Source organism: Salvelinus alpinus, chromosome 11, assembly GCF_045679555.1.
Source record: "Salvelinus alpinus chromosome 11, SLU_Salpinus.1, whole genome shotgun sequence".
Lineage (NCBI taxonomy): Eukaryota > Metazoa > Chordata > Actinopteri > Salmoniformes > Salmonidae > Salvelinus > Salvelinus alpinus.
Genome location: NC_092096.1, coordinates 27,582,637 through 27,603,667, shown reverse-complemented (window position 1 = coordinate 27,603,667; position 21,031 = coordinate 27,582,637). Strand labels below are relative to the sequence as shown.

The 21,031-nt window shown below is 41.9% G+C and overlaps 1 protein-coding gene across 1 annotated transcript in view; it reads right to left on the bottom strand.

The window, feature by feature from the left end:
- LOC139533289 (uncharacterized) overlaps positions 1-21,031 on the bottom strand; it is a 31,897-nt gene that overhangs the window by 6,283 nt on the left and 4,583 nt on the right. Inside the window, exons 2-8 of the mRNA XM_071331359.1 lie at positions 6,291-6,436; positions 4,085-4,457; positions 3,514-3,658; positions 2,817-2,949; positions 2,418-2,538; positions 1,270-1,348; positions 903-1,108 (exon numbers count right to left, since the gene is read on the bottom strand). Of these exons, the coding sequence (XP_071187460.1) occupies positions 903-1,108; positions 1,270-1,348; positions 2,418-2,538; positions 2,817-2,949; positions 3,514-3,658; positions 4,085-4,457; positions 6,291-6,436 (1,203 nt within the window). The remainder of the gene's footprint in view (positions 1-902; positions 1,109-1,269; positions 1,349-2,417; positions 2,539-2,816; positions 2,950-3,513; positions 3,659-4,084; positions 4,458-6,290; positions 6,437-21,031) is intronic.

Below are 21,031 nucleotides of genomic sequence, written 5' to 3'. Positions count from 1 at the left end.
CAAATAAATGATTAAATTAAAATATTAAGACTTATTTAATGAGGGCTTTGAATATTCCCGTCTTTTCGAACAACACCTGAGATAAAAAGGTATGACCTACATTTCAACATCATGCACACAAATGTTATCTAACTAAATGTCCCAGTTACTTGATCATGGCAGTTTACTACAGCATTCCTCATATATGTATACCCTACAAAGGCAAAGCGCAATATCTGCTTAAAATAATTAACAGCAAAATCTGACTTCAAAGTCTTTTTCTGTCCAGACAGACATACAGCAATTTCTGGTACTTCATGATATATTCTGATTGACTGGGTTGTCTTATTATCACATATTACACCAGGCCATTACAACAAACAGATCAAATGTTTTTTACCAAATTTGCAGATACTGCACTTTGCTTTTGCGGGGCAAAAAAAATAAACACAGAAAAGGTAAACAGTTTGTTATTGTGCATGTTGTTTCATACACAGTGTATACAGGAGTATATCCAATATCTGTAGTCCTTTTCTGCAATAGGCATGTATTTCGTTAGTGATCTAATGGCAGGTTCTTGCATGTAAACAATAGCAACCCAACAATTCTACGTCCCCTAAAATAAACAGCAATGATGATGTTGGAGTGTTGAGTTGTTCATCATGCTCTCTAGACACGCCTGATGTTGCGCGTCACCCTTGTAGACTGGTTGGTTTGCTTCATGGCTGCAAAAGACAGAGACATTTAGAGAATGCTTCAGACAAGGCCTAAATACATATTGTCATTCCTTTTCTAGAAAATCTAATTGATTAAGACCTACTATAAGAATGATGACCTTCAAAAGAGATCCCACTGAAGTTCTCTCTCCTCTAACATGAGTTACACATCATCTGCAAGGCTACACACGTCTTGAGGCCTCCTACCTGAGAAGTCCAGCTTGTAGGTCTGTCCTTTGACAGTGAAGGACATGGATCCATTGAAGTCCTGCTGGTACTGGTCTTCAATGTCAGCACTGTCTTTGAAGGTGTGCCATCGCCCACTTTTCCCCCCAAACTGCCACTCTGGAGATTCACTCTGGCCCGCTGGGGACATCTTCACTCTCTGGAAAGCAGACGTCACTCGACCAATTCTGTTCAATCAGAGAGACCGGTTCGTTTATCTCAAGTAAAATATCAATACATTCAAATCAGCACATTCAAATCAGCACATTCAAATAATGCGGGTTTTGTCTATGGCACCGTAGATGTCTTCTCCTAAAGGGGCAATCTGTTCCATTGTGTTTGAACTTACAGATTTCCGCTTTGAGGTGGTTGGTACTTTGGACGACGGACAACTTTCCTCTTCCTCTTGCCGTTCACCTGTCTCATTTCTGACAAACACACACACACACACATCATGAACAGAGAAACTAATAAGCAACACAGAAAATGTTTATTCACATACTTTCACTTTCTCAGTTACGTTGAGTCTTTCTGTTTTGAGTGAGTCACAGACATGAGTGAGTCACAGACTGGCAACTGCTTGGCAACGACCAGTGAAGGACATGGATCCATTAGCACGTACGGCCCAGTACAAGTCGGAAGTTTACATACACTAAGGTTGGAGTCATTAAAACTCGTTTTTCAACCGCTCCACAAATTTCTTGTTAACAAACTATTATTTTGGCAAGTCGGTTAGGACATCTACTTTGTGCATGACACAATTCATTTTTCCAACAATTGTTTACAGACAGATTATTTAACTTAAAATTCACTGTATCGCAATTCCAGTGGGTCAGAAGTTTCCATACATTTAGTTGACTGTGCCTTTAAACAGCTTGGAAAATTCCAGAAAATAATGTCATGGCTTTAGAAGCTTCTGATAGGCTAATTGACATAATTTGAGTCAATTGGAGGTGTACCTGTGAATGTATTTCAAAGCCTACCTTCAAACTCAGTGCCTCTTTGCTTGACATCATGGGAAAATCAAAATAGTGTATGTAAACTTCTGACCCACTGGGAATGTGATGAAATAAATAAAAGCTGAAATAAATCATTCTCTCTACTATTATTCTGACATTTCACATTCTTAAAATAAATTGGTGATCCTAACTGACCTAAGACAGGGAATTATTACTAGGATTAAATGTCAGGAATTGTGGAAAACTGAGTTTAAATGTATTTGGCAAAGGTGTATGTAAACTTCCTACTTCAACTGTATATACTGTATAGCCGCGTTATTGTTATTTTATTGTGTTACTATTTCCTTTTTTTCTTTAGCAAATGTTTCTTACTTTTTACCTCTGCATTGTTGGGAAAGGGCTCTTAGGTAAGTATTTCACGGTAAAGTCTATACCAGTTGAATTTGTCGCATGTGACAAATAAAATGTGATTTGATTGATTTGACATTCAAGTTTTAATGTCAATTGTTTGTCTAAGGTTTCTTTCAGTCTCACTCACGTCTGAATCGGATCTCGAAGATATCGGAGCCGATGTTGAACGTAAGAGAACCGTTACGGTTGCGTTGGAATTTCTGCTCGATCTCAGAACTCTGGATGGGGCCTGGGTTTCCCTTGGAATCCTGAGAGAAAAAACAAACACTCTTCCTGTCACTCAACAATGGTTTCTGTGACACTTTTTTTCTCTCAATAGCATTACATGTCATATGATATGATGTTTCTAAGCTGAATTAAGACTAGAGTAGAGGATTCCAGAGTTCCAGAAGAGGTTTCCATGGTTCAGTTTACTTCCTGAATTGACTGAATTGAAATGGAATTGACCTCAACCCTGGCATGTTCCTAAGTTCAGCTTCTAAAGACAATGGTACACTTGGGGTTGTTGCATGGTGTTTTGCTGTACCTTTTCTCCATACTTGATCCAGCCTTTGCTAGTTGAGTAGAACCAGATCCACTCTGTCTGCTGACCATCCAAACGCCTCACCCTCAGATTCTTCTTACTGACTCTCATCGCCTTGAAATCAATACTCACTGCTCTACACAGAGAGAGAGAGAGAGAGAGAGAGAGAGAGAGAGAGAGAGAGAGAGAGAGAGAGAGAGAGAGAGAGAGAGAGAGAGAGAGAGAGAGAGAGAGAGAGAGAGAGAGAGAGAGAGAGAGAGAGAGAGAGACAAACACACACAATATTAAGTAATCAGAACAACAGTTTTCAGCTGTCCTAACATAATTGCAAAAGAGTTTTCTAATGATCAATTAGTCTTTTAAAATGATAAACTTGGATTAGCTAACACAACGTGCCATTGGAACACAGGAGTGATGGTTGCTGATCATGGACCTGTTTGCCTATATAGATATTCAATTAAAAATCAGCCGTTTCCAGCTACAATAGTAATTTACAACATTAACAATGTCTACACTGTATTTCTGATCAATTTGATGTTATTTTAATGGACAAAAAATGTGCTTTTCTTTCAAAAACATGGACATTTCTAAGTGGCTCCAAACTTTTGAATGGTAGCATATATATATATAAAGACAATGTATGTAGGCCTATCTGGCTCTGAACTAAACTAACACCATCAGGTGTACTTCCTCTCCTTACCCGTAGGGGGTGTTGTAGATATTGATGCCCTTATTGTTGGGTTGGGAGTACTGTGCCTCCAGAATGTGATCGTTGGCTATGTCCTTCCAGCCATGTCCATCTTCCAACTGCCATTTGTAGGGCCCGCTAAAGTCACGCTGAGCCTCTGACAGGGAGTCACAAAATGAAAACAGGTAAATTACGCTCCCAACACGCTCATTCATTGCATACATAAATATCTCTGTTCATGGTCACAAACACAAACATATTAGCTTGATTAGGCCATTGTCAATTTTCAGTCTTGGTCAATTAACATTTCTAAACGTTTCAAGCTTTATGGATTGAATTGAAGCAAACTTGTCGACTCCCTCCCTCCCTCCCTGACCTTATTACAGCCTAGTACATGTCTCACCTCTAGATGAAGACCTTTCCCTGGCCCGGTCTCCTCCTCTCCCTCCCTCCCTCCCTCCCTGACCTTATTACAGCCTAGTACATGTCTCACCTCTAGATGAAGACCTTTCCCTGGCCCGGTCTCCTCCTCTCCCTCCCTCCCTCCCTCCCTGACCTTATTACAGCCTAGTACATGTCTCACCTCTAGATGAAGACCTTTCCCTGGCCCGGTCTCCTCCTCTCCCTCCAGATGAAGACCTCCTCCTTTCTCTCCCACCTCCTCCTTTCCCTCCAGATGAAGACCTCCTCCTTTCTCTCCCACCTCCTCCTCTCCCTCCAGATGACCTCTTCCTTTCTCTCCCACCTCCTCTTCTACCTCCAGATGAAGACCTCCTCCTGTCCCTCCTCCCACCACCTCCATCACTGTCAGAGGAGGAGCTGGGGTGCTTGAGGCGACACTTGGCTCCATAGCGACAGTTGCCTCTCAGTGCGTATTTGCAGACGTGTCGGTAGTGGCACCTTTTCCCATCCCGGCAGTGACCACTGTTGTAGTACCGGCAAGGCTCTTCCTGATCCTGATCAAATATAATATAATCAACCAAACTGAAATAGATATGAGCGCATGAATTACACAGAATATACAGTGCCTTCGGAAAGTATTTAGACCCCTTGATTTTGTTACGTTATAGCCTTATTATAAAATTGAATTAAAACAAAACAGCGATCTACACACAATATCTCATAATGACAAAGTGAAAACAGGTTTGTAGAAATTTTTGCAAACGTATTAAAAATAAAAAACTGAAATAAGGGAAAGGGGGATACCTCGTCAGTTGTCCAACCGAATGTATTCAATTGAAATGTGTCTTCCGCATTTAACGAATACCTTATTTACAAAAGTATTCAGACCCTTTGCTATAAGACTTGAAATTGAGCTCAGGTGCATCCTGTTTCCATTGATCATCCTTGAGATGTTTCCACAACTTGATTGGAGTCCACCTGTGGTAAATTCAATTGATTGGACATGATTTGTAAAGGCACATACAGTACCTGTCTATATAGAGTCCCACAGTTGACAGTGCATGTCAGAGCAAAAACCAAGCCATGAGGTCAAAGGAATTGTCCATAGAGCTCAGAGAAAGGATTGTGTCGAGGCACAGATCTGGGGAAGTGTAACAAAACATTTCTGCAGCATTGAAGATCCACAAGAACACAGTGGCCTCCATTATTCTTAAATGTAAGAAGTTTGTAACCACCAAGACACTTCCTAGAGCTGGCCGGCCTGGCCAAACTGAGCAATCGGGGGAGAACGGCCTTGGTTAGGAAGAAGATAAGAGAACCTTACAGAAGGACAACCATCTCTGCAGCATTCCACCAATCAGGCCTTTATGGTAGAGTGGCCAGACGGAAGCCACTCCTCAGTAAAAGGCACATGACAGCCCGCTGGGAGTTTGCCAAAAGGCATCTAAAGACTCTCAGACTAAGAGAAACAAGATTCTATGGTCTGATGAAAACAAGATTGAACTATTTGGCCTGAATGCCAAGCGCCACGTCTGGAGAAAACCTGGCACCATCCCTACGGTGAACCATGGTGGTGGCAGCAACATGCTGTGGGGATCTTTTTCAGTGGCAGGGACTGTGAGACTAGTCAGGGTCGAGGCAAAGATGAATGGAGCAAAGTACAGAGAGATCCTTGATGAAAACCTGCTCCAGAGCGCTCAGGACCTCAGACTGGGGCGAAGGTTCACCTTCCAACAGGACAACGACCCTAAGCACACAGCCAAGACAACACAGGAGTGTCTTCGGGACAAGTCTCAATGTCCTTGAGCGGCCCAGCCAGAGCCCGGACTTGAACCCGATCGAACATCTCTGGAGAGACTTGAAATAGCTGTGCAGCAACGCTCCCCATCCAACCTGACAGAGCTTGAGACGATCTGCAGAAAATAATGGGAGAAACTCCCCAGATATAGGTGTGCCAAGCTTGTAGCGCCATACCCAAGAAGACTCAATGCTGTAATCGCTGCCAAACATTCTTCAACAAACTACTGAGTAAAGGATCTGAATACTTACGTAGATGTCATATTTCATATTTGAAATGTTTTATACATTTGCAAAAATGTCTAAAAACCAGTTTTTGCTTTGTCATTATGGGTATTGTTTGTAGATTGAGAAAAAAAACTATTTAATATATGTTAGAATAAGGGTTAGGGTAAAACCATCCGCTAAATTACCATATTATATGATATCATATTGTTCACACTTTTCTTTTTAGAAGGAATTATATGGGGTGCCGTTTGTAAAGTTGAACAGTTCATTTGTACAGGCTATTTTATTTATTTTTTACGTAAAAGGTTTCATTTGAGCCCCAGATTGAAACGACAAAAAAATAGGATGCTTGATATACTGACCTCCTGACAGTGGGCTGAGGTAGATGGCGTGTGCCTCTGCCTGGGTCCTGCTGCATCACTGTCTGATTCCTCTTCTGTAGCACTGCTCTCAGAGTTACTCTCAGAGCAGCTGAAGTTCTCCTGGTAGCTGTTCCCTTGACTTGGGTCTGGACAGGGAAAATAGAATAGAAATACAATAGAATAGAATAGAACAATAGGAAATAGAAGAGAAGCTGTGAATACAGTGTGATATTGGACCAGTGTGATATCAAATTGTGTTTTGTACACTGTAAAAAAAATCCTGTAATTGTCACGGTAAATAAATGTATAATCAACAGTAACAAACTGTAAATGCTGAATACAGTAGGTTATTGTAAATTACATTGCATTGTTAATTGGTACCAGTTTTGTTATTTTATATGCATTACTTTGTAATATTTTCTGTATAATATAAATCAGAGAGGCACATCATACAAATAAATAATTTTCCATTGTTAAAAGTAAACCACAAAAATAGGAGCTACATGTAAAATGTAGGCCCCTTGTGGAAATTAGGAGAATTGCAACATGACTTAGCCTGAAATCTAACAACTCTCCTCCCCATACTATAGATTTCAGTACCAGTAATGGTACCGTCAATAGATTCCAGCCAGTGAGTTGCGGTGAAGACAAGTGGACAATTTGTGAATTCTCAGAAGACAAGTTGCTCAATGTTTCAGCTGTATTTGTGCGTGCATAATATGAGTGAATATTTTCAATGTGATGTACACTGAGTGTACAAAACACTAGGAAAACCTGCCTTTTCCATGACATAAACTGTCCAGGTGAATCCAGGTGAAAGCTGTGATTTCTTATTGATGTCACCTGTTAAAGCTACAATATGTAACTTTTTTGGGGACCCGACCAAATTCACATAGAAATGTGTGTTATTGTTCTGTCATTTGCATTGAAAGCAAGTCTAAGAAGCGGTAGATCTGTTCTATGTGCACTATTTCTATGCTTCCCGTTCCTATGTTTAAAAAAAAAAAACTTTCGGTTTTGTACACCAGCTTCAAACAGCTGAAAATACAATATTTTGGGTCATGGAAAATATATTTCACAGTGGTTTAGATGGTACAATGGTTCTCTACACTATACTTCCTTGTTTAGTCACATAAACTATTCTAATTTTAGCAACCAGGAAAAGGCGGAGCAATTTCGGCATAGTGCATCTTTAAATCCACTTCAATTAGTGTAGATGAAGGGGAGGAGACAGGTTAAAGAATGATTTTTAAGCCTTGAGACGATTGAGACATGGATTGTGTATGTGTGCCTTTGAACAGGGTATGGTAGTAGGTGACAAGCGCACCGGTTTGAGTCTGTTAAGAACTGCAACGCTGCTGGGTTTTTCACGCCACCACCCAAAGGACATCCAGCCAACTTGACAACTGTGAGAAGCATTGAAGTCACATGGGCCAGCATCCCTGTGGAACGCTTTTGACACCTTGTAGAGTCCATGCCCCGACGAATTGAGGCTGTTCCGAGGACAAAAAGGCATCCAACTTAATATTAGGAAGGTGTTCCTAATGTTTTATATACTCATTGTATGTTACATGCTGTCGGGGGGAGAACTCTGTAAGATAATTATGTGCATTGTCATTACTAGCTTACTAGCCAGTTAAAAAATGCAGTTTAAAAAATAAAAGAATACGGATAAGAATAAGAAATAAAAGTAACAAGTAATTAAAGAGCAGCAGTAAAATAACAATAGCGAGACCATATACAGGGGGGTACGGTACAGAATCAATGTGCTGGGGCACCGTTCAGTTGAGGTAATATGTACATGTAGGTAGAGTTCTTCAGGCTGCAAGCCCGACGCCGGTACACTTATGACAACAGCCAGCTCAAGTGCAGGGCGCGAAATTCAAAATATATTTTTTTGAAATATTTAACTTTCACACATTAACAAGTCCAATACAACATTTGAAAGATAAACATCTTGTGAATCCAGCCAACATGTCCGATTTTTAAAATGTTTTACAGCGAAAACACCACGTATATTTATGTTAGCTCACCACCAAATACAAAAAAGGACAGACATTTTTCACAGCACAGGTAGCATGCACAAAGCCAACCTAACTAACCAAGATCCAACCAAACTAACCAAGAAACAACTTCAGATGACAGTCCTATAACATGTTACACAATAAATCTATGTTTTGTTTGAAAAATGTGCATATTTGAGGTATAAATCAGTTTTACATTGCTGCTACCATCACAGCTACCGTCAGAAATAGCACCGAAGCAGCCAGAGTAATTACAGACACCAACGTCAAATACCTAAATACTCATCATAAAACATTTCTGAAAAATACATGGTGTATAGCAAATGAAAGACAAAGATCTTGTGAATACAGCCAATATTTCCGATTTTTTAAGTGTTTTACAGCGAAAACACAATATAGCGTTATATTAGCTTACTACAATAGCTAACACACAACAGCATTGATTCAAGGCAAACGGTAGCGATAGCACAGTTCGACAGATATATGAAATAGCATCATAAAATGGGTCCTATTTTTGGTGATCTTCCATCAGAATGTTGTACAAGGGATCCTTTGTCCAGAACAGTCGTTGTTTGGATTTAGAACGTCGTTTTTCCCTCTTGAATTAGCAAGCACACTGGCCAAGTGGCGCGAAGCTCTCCTTCCTGAACAAAGTCAAACAACGCAACACGCCTAACGTCCCGAATAAATTTCAATAATCTAATAAAACTATATTGAAAAAACATACTTTACGATGATATTGTAACATGTATCAAATAAAATCAAAGCCGGAGATAGTATTCGCCTATAACGACAGCTTTCCAGAAGGCAATTCCAGGTCCCTCCTCGCGCTTTCCAGAAAACAGGAAATGGCGGACACGTCATTCCAAGAGGATTTATTCCACCTCAGACCAAGATAATCACCCCATTTCTTCTCTCACTGCCTCTTGACATCTAGTGGAAGGTGTATGATGTGCATGTATACTAATACGTATCATGCCCATTTATAGGCAGGCCCTAGAACAGAGACCTCGATTTCAGAAATCTCACTTCCTGACAGGAAGTGGGCTGCAGAATGAGTTCTGTTTCACTCAGAGAAACAATTCAAACGGTTTTAGAAACTAGAGAGTGTTTTCTATCCAATAGTAATAATAATATGCATATTGTACGAGCAAGAATTGAGTACGAGGCCGTTTGAAATGGGCACCTTTTTCCAAGTTACTCAATACTGCCCCTGCAGCCATAACAAGTTTAAAGTGAATATACATAGATGATAACAACAGAGAGTAGCAAGAGTGTAAAAGAAGGGGAGGGGTCGGCGGCAATGCAAATAGTCTGGGTAGCCATTTGATTAGATGTTCAGAAGTCTTATGGCTTGGGGGTAGAAGATTTTTAGAAGCCTCTTGGACCTAGACTTGGCGCTCCGGTACTGCTTGCCGTGCGGTAGCAGAGAGAACAGTCTATGACTAGGGTGGCTGGAGTCTTTGACAATTTTTAGGGCCTTCCTCTGACACTGCCTGGTATAGAGGTCCTGGATGGCAGGAAGATTGGCCCCAGTGATGTACTGGTCCGTTCGCACTACCGTCTGTAGTGCCTTGCGGTCGGAGGCCAAACAGTTGCCATACTAGGCAGTGGACCTAGACTTGGCGCTCCGGTACTGCTTGCCGTGCGGTAGCAGAGAGAACAGTCTATGACTAGGGTGGCTGGAGTCTTTGACAATTTTTAGGGCCTTCCTCTGACACTGCCTGGTATAGAGGTCCTGGATGGCAGGAAGATTGGCCCCAGTGATGTACTGGTCCGTTCGCACTACCGTCTGTAGTGCCTTGCGGTCGGAGGCCGAACAGTTGCCATACTAGGCAGTGATGCAACCAGTCAGGATGCTCTCGATGGTGCAGGTGTAGAACCTTTTGAGGATCTGAGGACCCATGCCAAAACTTTTCAGTCTTCTGAGGGGGAATAGGTTTTGTCGTGCCCTTTTCATGACTGTCTTGGTGTGCTTGGACCACGTTAGTTTGTTGGTGATGTGGACACCAAGGAACTTGAAGCTCTCAACCTGCTCCACTGCAGCTCCATTGATGAGAATGGGGGCGTGCTCGGTCCTCTATTTCCTGTAGTCCACAATCATCTCCTTTGACTTGATCACGTTGAAGGAGAGGTTGTTGTCCTGGCACCACACTGCCAGGTCTCTGACCTCCTCCGTATAGGCTGTCTCGTCATTGTCGGTGATCAGACACTGTTGTGTCATCGGCAAACTTAATGATGATGTTGGAGTCGTGAACAGGGAGTACAGGAGGGGACTGAGCACGCACCCCTGAGGGGCCCCTGTGTTGAAGATCAGCGTGGCGGATGTGTTGTTACCTACCCTTACCACCTGGGGGCGGCCCGTCAGAAAGTCCAGGATCCAGTTGCAGAGAAAGGTGTTTAGTCCCAGGGTCCTTAGCTTATTGATGAGCTTTGAGGGCACTATGGTGTTGAAAGCTGAGCTGTAGTCAATGAATAGCATTCTCACATAGGTGTTCCTTTTGTCCATGTGGGAAAGGGCAGTGTGGAGTGCAATACAGATTGTATCATCTGCAGATCTGTTGGGGCGGTATGCAAATTGGAGTGGGTCTAGGGTTTCTGGGATAATGGTGTTGATGTGAGCCATGACCAGCCTTTCAAAGCACTTCATGGCTACAGACGTGAGTCCTACGGGTCGGTAGTCATTTAGGCAGGTTACCTTAGTGTTCTTGGGCACAGGCACTATGGTGGTCTGCTTAAAACATGTTGGTATTACAGACTCGGACAGGGAGAGGTTGAAAATGTCAGTGAAGACACTTTCCAGTTGGTCAGCGCATGCTCGCAGTACACGTCCTGGTAATCCGTCTGGCCCTGCGGTATTGTGAATGTTGACCTGTTTAAAGGTCTTACTAACATCGGCTGCGGAGAGCGTGATCACACAGTCTTCCGGAACAGCTAGTGCTCTCATGCATGTTTCAATGTTATTTGCCTCGAAGCGAGCATAGAAGTAGTTTAGCTCGTCTGGTAGGCTCATGTCACTGGGCAGCTCTCGGCTGTGCTTCCCTTTGTAGTCTGTAATGGTTTGCAAGCCCTGCCACATCCGACGAGCGTCAGAGCCAGTGTAGTACGATTCGATCTTAGTCCTGTATTGATGCTTTGCCTGTTTGATGGTTCATCGGAGGGCATAGCGGGATTTCTTATAAGCTTCTGGGTTAGAGTCCCGCTTCTTGAAAGCGGCAGCTCAACCCTTTAGCTCAATGCGGATGTTGCCTGTAATCCATGGCTTCTGGTTGGGGTATGTACGTACGGTCACTGTGGGGAAGACGTCATCGATGCACTTATTGATGAAGCCAATGACTGATGTGGTGTACTCCTCAATGCCATCGGAGGAATCGGAACATATTCCAGTCTGTGCTAGCAAAACAGTCCTGTAGCAAAACAGTCCTGCTTCCTCTGACCACTTTTTTATTGTTCTAGTCACTGGTGCTTCCTGCTTTAATTTTTGCTCGTAAGCAGGAATCAGGATAGAATTATGGTCAGATTTGCCAAATGGAGGGCAAGGGAGAGCTTTGTATGCGTCTCTGTATGTGGAGTAAAGGTGGTCCAGTGTTTTTTCCCTTCTGGGTGCACATTTAAAATGCTGATAGAAACTTGGTGAAACGGATTTAAGTTTTCCTGCATTAAAGTCCCCGGCTATTAGGAGTGCCGCCTCTGGGTGAGCGCTTTCTTGTTTGCTTATGGCGGAATACAGCTCATTCAATGCTGTCTTAGTGCCAGCTTCTGACTGTGGTGGTATGTAAACAGCTACGAAAAATACATTGTCACGACTTCCGCCGAAGTCGGTCCCTCACCTTGTTCGGGCGGCGTTCGGCGGTCGACGTCACCGGGCTTCTAGCCATCACCGATCCACTTTTCATTTTCCATTTGTTTTGTCTTTGTTTTCTACACACCTGGTTTCAATTCCCCCCATTACATGTTCATTATTTAACCCTCTGGTTTCCCCCATGTTTGTGTGCGTGTTTGTTTAATTGTTAGGCTGTATTCTGACGGCTGGTATTATTGTTGCCGGGTTTTGTTGTTACGCCCGTTTAATTCGTGCTACCGGTATTTTTCCAGCACCATAGTATTGTGTTTGTACTGGTGTTTTCTTGAATTAAGTACCATGTCCACGCATCTCAGCTCTCCTGCGCCTGACTCCTTTCACCAGTTACCCACAGCCTTGACATACAGATAGTGTGGTCTACAGCTTATCATGAGATACTCTACCTCAGGCAAGCAATAGCTCGAGACTTCCTTAGATATCGTGCCCCAGCTGTTATTTACAAAAATACATAGTCCGCCGCCCCTTGTCTTACAATACGCCGCTGTTCTATCCTGCTGGTACAGCGTATAACCAGCCAGCTGTATGTTGATAGTGATGTCGTTCAGACACAACTCCGTGAAGCATAAGATATTACAGTTTTTAAATGAGAGCGCAGCAGTGTGAGTCGCATCAATACGCTGTGTAGATATCTATAATAAGTGATATCCGTATTGCCGTAGACTACACCACTGCTGTCATCCTTACCTCCTAGCGTTTATTCAAGCTGGATAAACTTTGGATGCCGACAGCAGTCGCACAACTGGAAGACATAGCTTGGACTGTAGCCTACAAAAGCCTATTCTTGCTCTTTTCCCGCAATCCGTCAAACACATTTGGTGTGTCATCATAGTGGTCTCTGACTTGTGATCAGACTCGCTCAGGTGGAACAAACTTAAATTTGTGCTTTTTTTTATGTCATTGAGAAAACAGATAAGTATCCGATTTTTTCCCACAAATATCCTTTCTGAATTTAAAAGTAATGCTCGAAGTTATCATCTAGTTTTGAAAAGTATCTGTAATCTGATTACAATATTTTCGCTGGTAACATAAAGGATTATAGTTACCGTTTTTGGTAATCCCTTACATGTAACGGATTACATGTAATCCATTACTCCCCAACCCTGCTTGTAAAATGGTAATAGCTTTGTTAAAGTAGTTCCATTCTATGCATAGTCCTTATATTGTACAGCCTGCGCACTATTGCAGCAGCTTAATGACCATGTATAGCATGTTTAAACTGGTTAATGAGCACCCTCGCTCTGTCCACTATTAACTTGGGCAGCGGTCTAAGGTCTAAGCGGTCTAAGGTAGTGCATCTCAGTGCTTGAGGTGTCACTACAGACACCCTGGTTCGAATTCAGGCTGTATCACATCCGGCCGTGATTGGGAGTCCCATAGGGTTGGCCCGGGTTTGGCCGGGGTAGGCTGTCATTGTAAAGAAGAATTTGTTCTTAACTGAGTTGCCTATTTTAATAAAAAGCTTGGTTTAGTGACACAGTTTTCTCATGTGTACTCTCGGGCCACATTATACTTCAGTCAATGTGAGCATATTAGATCTGTATTATGTAGCAGTAAATGTAACAGTATAACTTCAGACCGTCCCCTCGCCCCGACCCGGGCGCGAACCAGGGACCCTCTGCACACATCAACAACAGTCACCCACGAAGCGTCGTTACCCATCGCTCCACAAAAGCCGCAGCCCTTGCAGAGCAAGGGGAACCACTACTTCAAGGTCTCAAAGCGAGTGACGTAACCGATTGAAACGCTATCAGCGAGCACCACCGCTAACTAGCTAGCCATTTCACATCCGTTACACTCACCCCCCTTTCGATCTCCTCCTTTTCCGCAGCAACCAGTGATCCGGGTCAACAGCATCATTGTAACAGTTTACTTTTAGTCCGTCCCCTCGCCCCGACACGGGCGCGAACCAGGGACCCTCTGCACACATCAACAACTGACACCCACGAAGCATCGTTACCCATCGCTCCACAAAAGCCGCGGCCCTTGCAGAGCAAGGGGAACCACTACTTCAAGGTCTCAAAGCGAGTGACGTAACCGATTGAAACGCTATCAGCGAGCACCACCGCTAACTAGCTAGCCATTTCACATCCGTTACATAAAGACTGCAGCTTTATCCTGCTATTGCATATCATTCAGATAAGTCAAGTTGTATCTGTGTATAGCCTTACCCCTTTTAAATGTAATAGTGTATTATAATATGTCCTTTCTTTTCTACCCTTGTAGAACCACTCTACAGTTATTACTGGGTTGGAACTTAGAACTAATAGTGGTCAGTGTGTGTGTGTGTGTGTCTTCAATAAACCCCCTTAATCTGGAATACAGCCTCATCATTGTTTTGACGGAAATTCTGTAGTGGTTACTGCCAGCCTAAAACCAGCACCGAAGTTTTCCCTTATTTTAATGTTCCTTCGAATCTACAACCTAGCCATATTTGTCACATTTGTGACTGAGACTTGTGCTTTAAACAATGTACATTTGTTGATTGCTAAGCATACAAATATGATTATTTCTTGATACATTTGAATGGAGTTCTAGTTGTGGCCGCAACTGGACTAGATTGTGTAGCCAGGCAAGGTGATAAGCACAGTCGCAAACTGCAGCCCCCCAAACGATTTGTTCACGAGTTTGAGTTTGTCGAGCCGAGGCTGTGTTTGTTTTGTTTTACAAAGCTGTGTCCACTACAACATTCAATAATCAATGAATTTCAGTCATTCTAGCACCATGTGATCAATTATCAGTTCCAAACATGTATTTTTTGTTCTCTATGTTTCTGATCTATTTTCCTGCGAGCATATGACAGACAGCATATGGCAGACAGTTTGTGGTCGGAGAACGTCTCTGGAGCCGCTGACCCCAATATGGTGTAATTGCAGACCGCAATTCAGGGCTTTTCTTGATGTGGTCGTTCCTTGATATCATGTAATGCCCATTGGCGTTACCCCCCCCCCCTGTTGTAATTTTACCCCTACCTACATGTACAAATGACCTCAACAAACCTGTACCCCCGCGCAATGACTTGGTACCGGTTCCCCCTGTATATAGTCTCGTTATTGTTATGTCATTTTATTGTGTTACTTTTTGTATTAAGTAAATATTTTCTTACCTCTATTTCTTGAACTGCATTGTTGATTAAGGGCTTGTAAGTAAGCATTTCACGGTAAGGTCTACACCAGTTGTATTCGGCGCATGTGACAAATTTGATTTGATTGTTTCTTGACACAGATGATTTGTTTACATAGCAGGTTAGGATAACTAACGTGGCAGGTTAGGATAATTAATGTGGCAGGTTAGGTGAATGAGGTTAAGGTTAGGAAAAGAGTTTGGGTTAGGCTTAGCTACAATGCAACAGTTGTCAACATCTGTTGTCCCCGATGTGAAAGAAAGGGCCACAGACCAATGGCGAGCATCAATGGGTGTAACTTGATATCAAGAAACGCCGATATCAGAAAACGCCCCTAAAAGCGATCTGCAATTACTCCTGCTGTAGAACTCATTGAAGCCAGCAATAGCAGGTCAAACGAACGACTCACTCGGAAAAACAAATCACGACTCTCGAGTCAGTAAAAATAGTTGTTCAAAAATAATGAATCATTCGCAAACTAAACATCACTATACTGTAGACTATTTATCTTTTCATGCAGTCATCTCGGTTTTCATGTGAAGCATATTTGTATCCTTCGCTTGTTTGTAACAATTGCAAAGACATTGGCAACTTTGTACTTGAAGTCAACTTAGTTCTGAAGTTATCGGAAGTCATAGACAGAGAAGTATCTTGATTCTATGTTTAGCAGAGATCTTCTGTGTATGAAGTGATGCGGTAGGGAAAAACACCTCTAACGATGCACTAAGCTGTGTTACGAGTGGTCTGAGGCATTTGGTAAGTAACAAGATTTTCAAGTGCAACTTTAGTAACAATGGTTTTGGGAAACAGCTCAGAGATTTAACGATGCTCCCACGAAGGTTCTAACGATGAACGTAAGATGCTTTTAGGAAACCGGGCCCTGGCCTGTGTGGTACAGTCTTTCATATGTGTAGTAGTTTGTTGCATCGTATTGCTTAGTTTATAATTTGTGTCAACTTTGAATTCAATCTAAGCCACAGATTTTGTATGTCCTCCAATTTGTACTTGACCTTTATATCACTTTGAGAGCAAGCAGCCCAAGTCTCCAATGGTTGCAGAACTGCTTGATGTGCCACCCTAAGTGACCACACACTCAAATGGCCCTACAGCTGGGCTAAGATTCTTTCACCATTCCCACACAGTAGACCTAGTGTAAACCATAATGTTGTCAACAAAATGTTTTATTGTGTATGGCTTAATTTGTGTAAATGCTGTGATCACTCATCGTCTTTAATGTTGTGATTCACTGATTGTCTTTAATGTTGTGATTCACAGACACACGATGACCACAATTTGAATGCTGCAGCTAAGACTAAATGATGTTTAGGGACACACGCTGAGACCCAAAGTATGACTGGACATTGGATTCATGAGGGAGGCACATATGTAATTATATTTGTTTGGTTTTAGATGTCATAGATTATAGTGCCCTTATAAATATTTTAAAAGCATTCTATATGAATGAGCATAGTTTTATGTTTGAAACACTGTATTTCTCTGGTTTTGATAATTACTTGAAACAATAAATCTTCATTTTTCCCGAGATGATTTGAGAACCGTATTTTGTTAGTGGCACAATTATTTAATGGAAATGGACAAATCAAACTGTATAGTTATGTTGAGTTTTTGAATAGATATGTAATTCCAGTGAAGACCTACAGGCATTATAAGACTTCCTATTAGATGGTGTACGCATCAAGGATAAAAAGTACACGAATAATTATATGAGCCTTATTTTCCTCCTGCAAAGTATAATGAAATTATAAATTTAGAAGTACGAACTGGAAAGCGGTATAGAACTTAAGTAGAAAGTAATGTGTCACTAACAAAGTCTGTGAAGTGTCTTTTAAAAGTATTCATTTAATATATCCAGTGAAACAGGTACTGTCGTGTCTCTACTATGGTTAAATGAGATGACATGCTAGTTTCAAATCGATTACCTAATGTTTAATTGATTACGTGATTGAATTAAACCATGCAACAATTAAACCATTAATAACCTGGGCACCATGGAAGAGTTAGTTTATATAGAGCGGCTATCTCCCGAATCCACTCTTAAAGATCTGAAGATCTTTTATATCAATAGCAGTCAATCAGTCATTAATTATTCTTTACCTAATATCAGTCTCAACCCAGCCTTTACTATAAATCATCCAAACACAAATTGGCTCAATTATTTATTTACTAACTAATTAAACAATTACAGAATATACAATACATAATAACATTATACAGTAAATACCATCCCTAGTGGACTAAACAAAAACAGTTTGGTTATAACACAATAGATTCAGGGAGAAGATAAGGGGTTTTGGAAGGAAGACTAAGGAACATCGGTCTCTATCGGACCTGGGGAACTATTCTCACATAAATACATATGCCACTAACGTTCGCTCATTTGGAAAAGTAATGCATTGTATTTACGTGAAGCTGGCTTCGATAGTTGAGCTGGTGATGTGAGTCTCTGGTTTGCCCAGTCGATGTCTCCCTCGTCCTTTGTAGAGCCTTCCGGGTCGTCGTGTGAGAGGTTCACGTTGTATGAGAGGTTCAGCTCACTCTGGAGATGCTTCCTCATCGGTCAGTGTTCTCGTACTAGATTTGCGCATATGTTCAGCTGCAGTCTGAAATATTCTAGTTTCGTATGCACTTCTTCTTTAGGTGCTCAATAGTTCAGAGTTCATACCATTTCACACGTGGAGCAAGCTCTCACAAGTCCTCACAGTATTTGGAACTGAGGTGACTTTTCGTCACGGAGGCTTTGATTCAAGAGTGGAAAAGGGGTTGGTTTATCACTTCCAACCAATGTCTATTCACTTGGGCTACTGACTTAGTTAAACTTTACATGGAAGGCCAATTCTCTAATTTTAAAGGTTAACATCACATTACATCATTTCGCAAATAGTTTCATCTTTACTCATTCATTTTATACAAGAATTAGATGCAAGCCTCATAACTGAGGAACCTGTATAAACAGAGTTAGAGTAATGTAGCTCTATTGTCTTTCATGAGATCACAAACATTAAACAAAACGGACCGGGTCGTAGCTGGCTTCTCCACCGACCGTTTACACATTCTCCAAAATAGGAATATTGTTCAATTCTCAAATTCTGGGATGTAGTAGAATTTGGCAGGATAATTCCTTTGTTCTACTGTGACCCTCTCTCTCCCATACTGCATGGTCAGGGAGACAAGAGTCTCTGCAAGGAATTTACGACATGGTTGAAAAGTTGTAAAACTGCCCCAACCTCCCCTCCTAACAGGAGAGGGGGGTTTGTTCACATCTCTAATAGCCAATTCACTGAAAGGGCTAGCGGCATGACAGTACTGACAATATTTAAAATGTATTTTGATAAAAAGTGTGTGTTTTGTCAAACTATAAGTAATTTATTATTTTAATGTATTTGATCTTTTGGATGGATGTACAACTTTTATTTTTTAGATCAACCGGTGCTAGGGTTCATCTTGATGGTAAAGATGTTTTACTTTTGTTTCATGATTTAAATCAAAACAAAGTATAAATAATGCATATTTTCATTATATATGGTAAAAATTATTAACATAAATGCAAGTCGGCAAAAGAAAACTCTTAATTTTTTTATTGAACTTTATTAAATTTTTTGAAAATGCCGTGTAATCTGAAATACTGTAAAGCAAACGGAACCCTAAATGCCTGTGAAGCCTTGTGTATTTTTGTTTAAATGTGTCTTCCCTTGTGTATAACGTTTCTGTGTTATTTGGTGAAATAGTTTTTTAAAGATATGTTTGTATATTGTTAAAATTGTTGTTAATAAAAAAATGATAATAATATGACTGGACATTGGAGAGCCAGATATTTGTGACACAACCTAAAATGGGTGCAGAAGCACACCAGTACCCAATTTTATGTTTATTCTATGGCCAACCACCCCTTTAGCTATACCTTATTTTCCTCCTGGCTACCCCAGCCCCGGCCAACAGCTCCGCCCCCCCGCAGCTACTTGCCTGAGCCTCCCCAGCTTTTCCTTCATCCAAATCCAGATTGCAGATGTTCTGAAAGAGCTGCAAAACCTGGACCCGTACAAGTCAGCTGGGTTAGACAATCTGGACCCTCTCTTTCTAAAACTATCCGCCGCCAATGTTGCAACCCCTATTACCAGTCTGTTCAACCTCTCTTTCGTATCATTCGAGATCCCTAAAGATTGGAAAGCTGCTGCGGTCATCCCCCTCTTCAAAGGGGGTGACACTCTAGACCCAAACTGTTATAGACCTATATCCATCCTGCCCTGCCTCTCTAAAGTCTTCGAAAGCCAAGTTAATAAACAGATCACTGACCATTTCGAATCCCACCGTACCTTCTCCGCTGTGCAATCCGGTTTCTGAGCTGGTCACGGGTGCACCTCAGCTACGCTCAAGGTACTAAACGATATCATCACCACCATCGATAAAAGACAGTACTGTGCAGCCGTCTTCATCGACCTGGCCAAGGCTTTCGACTCTGTCAATCACCGTATTCTTATCGGCAGACTCAATAGCCTTGGTTTCTCAAATGACTGCCTCGCCTGGTTCACTAACTACTTCACAGACAGAGTTCACTGTGTAAAATCGGGGTGCCTGTTGTCCGGACCTCTGGCAGTGTCTATGGGAGTACCACAGGGTTCAATTCTCGGGCCGACTCTTTTCTTTGTATATATCAATGATGTCGCTCTTGCTGCGGGTGATTCCCTGATCCACCTCTACGCAGATGACACCATTCTGTATACATCTGGCCCTTCTTTGGACACTGTGTTAACTAACCTCCAAAGAGCTTCAATGCCATACAACACTCCTTCCGTGGCCTCCAACTGCTCTTAAACGCTAGTAAAACCAAATGCATGCTTTTCAACCGTTCGCTGCCCGCACCCGCCCACCCGACTAACATCACTACCCATCTCCAATCCAAAATCAAATCTAGAATCAGCTTTCTATTTCGCAAACAAAGCCTCCTTCACTCACGCCGCCAAACTTACCCTTGTAAAACTGACTATCCTACCGATCCTCGACTTCGGCGATGTCATCTACAAAATAGCTTCCAATACTCTACTCAGAAAACTGGATGCATTCTATCACAGTGCCATTCGTTTTGTTACCAAAGCCTCTTATACCACCCACCACTGCGACATGTATGCTCTAGTCGGCTGTCCCTCGCTACATATTCGTCGCCAGACCCACTGGCTCCAGGTCATCTATAAGTCTATGCTAGGTAAAGCTCCACCTTATCTCAGCTGACTGGTTACGATAACAACACCCACCTGTAGCACACGCTCCAGCAGGTACAGTGAGGGAAAAAAGTATTTGATCCCCTGCTGATTTTGTACGTTTGCCCACTGACAAAGAAATTATCAGTCTATAATTTTAATTGTAGGTTTATTTGAACAGTGAGAGACAGAATAACAACAAAAATATCCAGAAAAATGCATGTCAAAAATGTTATAAATTGATTTGCATTTTAATGAGGGAAATAAGTATTTGACCCCTTCTCAATCAAAAAAGATTTCTGGCTCCCAGGTGTCTTTCATACAGGTAACGAACGGAGATTAGGAGCACACTCTTAAAGGGAGTGCTCCTAATCTCAGTTTCTTACCTGTATAAAAGATACCTGTCCACAGAAGCAATCAATCAATCAGATTCCAAACTCTCCACCATGGCCAAGACCAAAGAGCTCTCCAAGGATGTCAGGGACAAGATTGTAGACCTACACAAGGCTGGAATGGGCTAC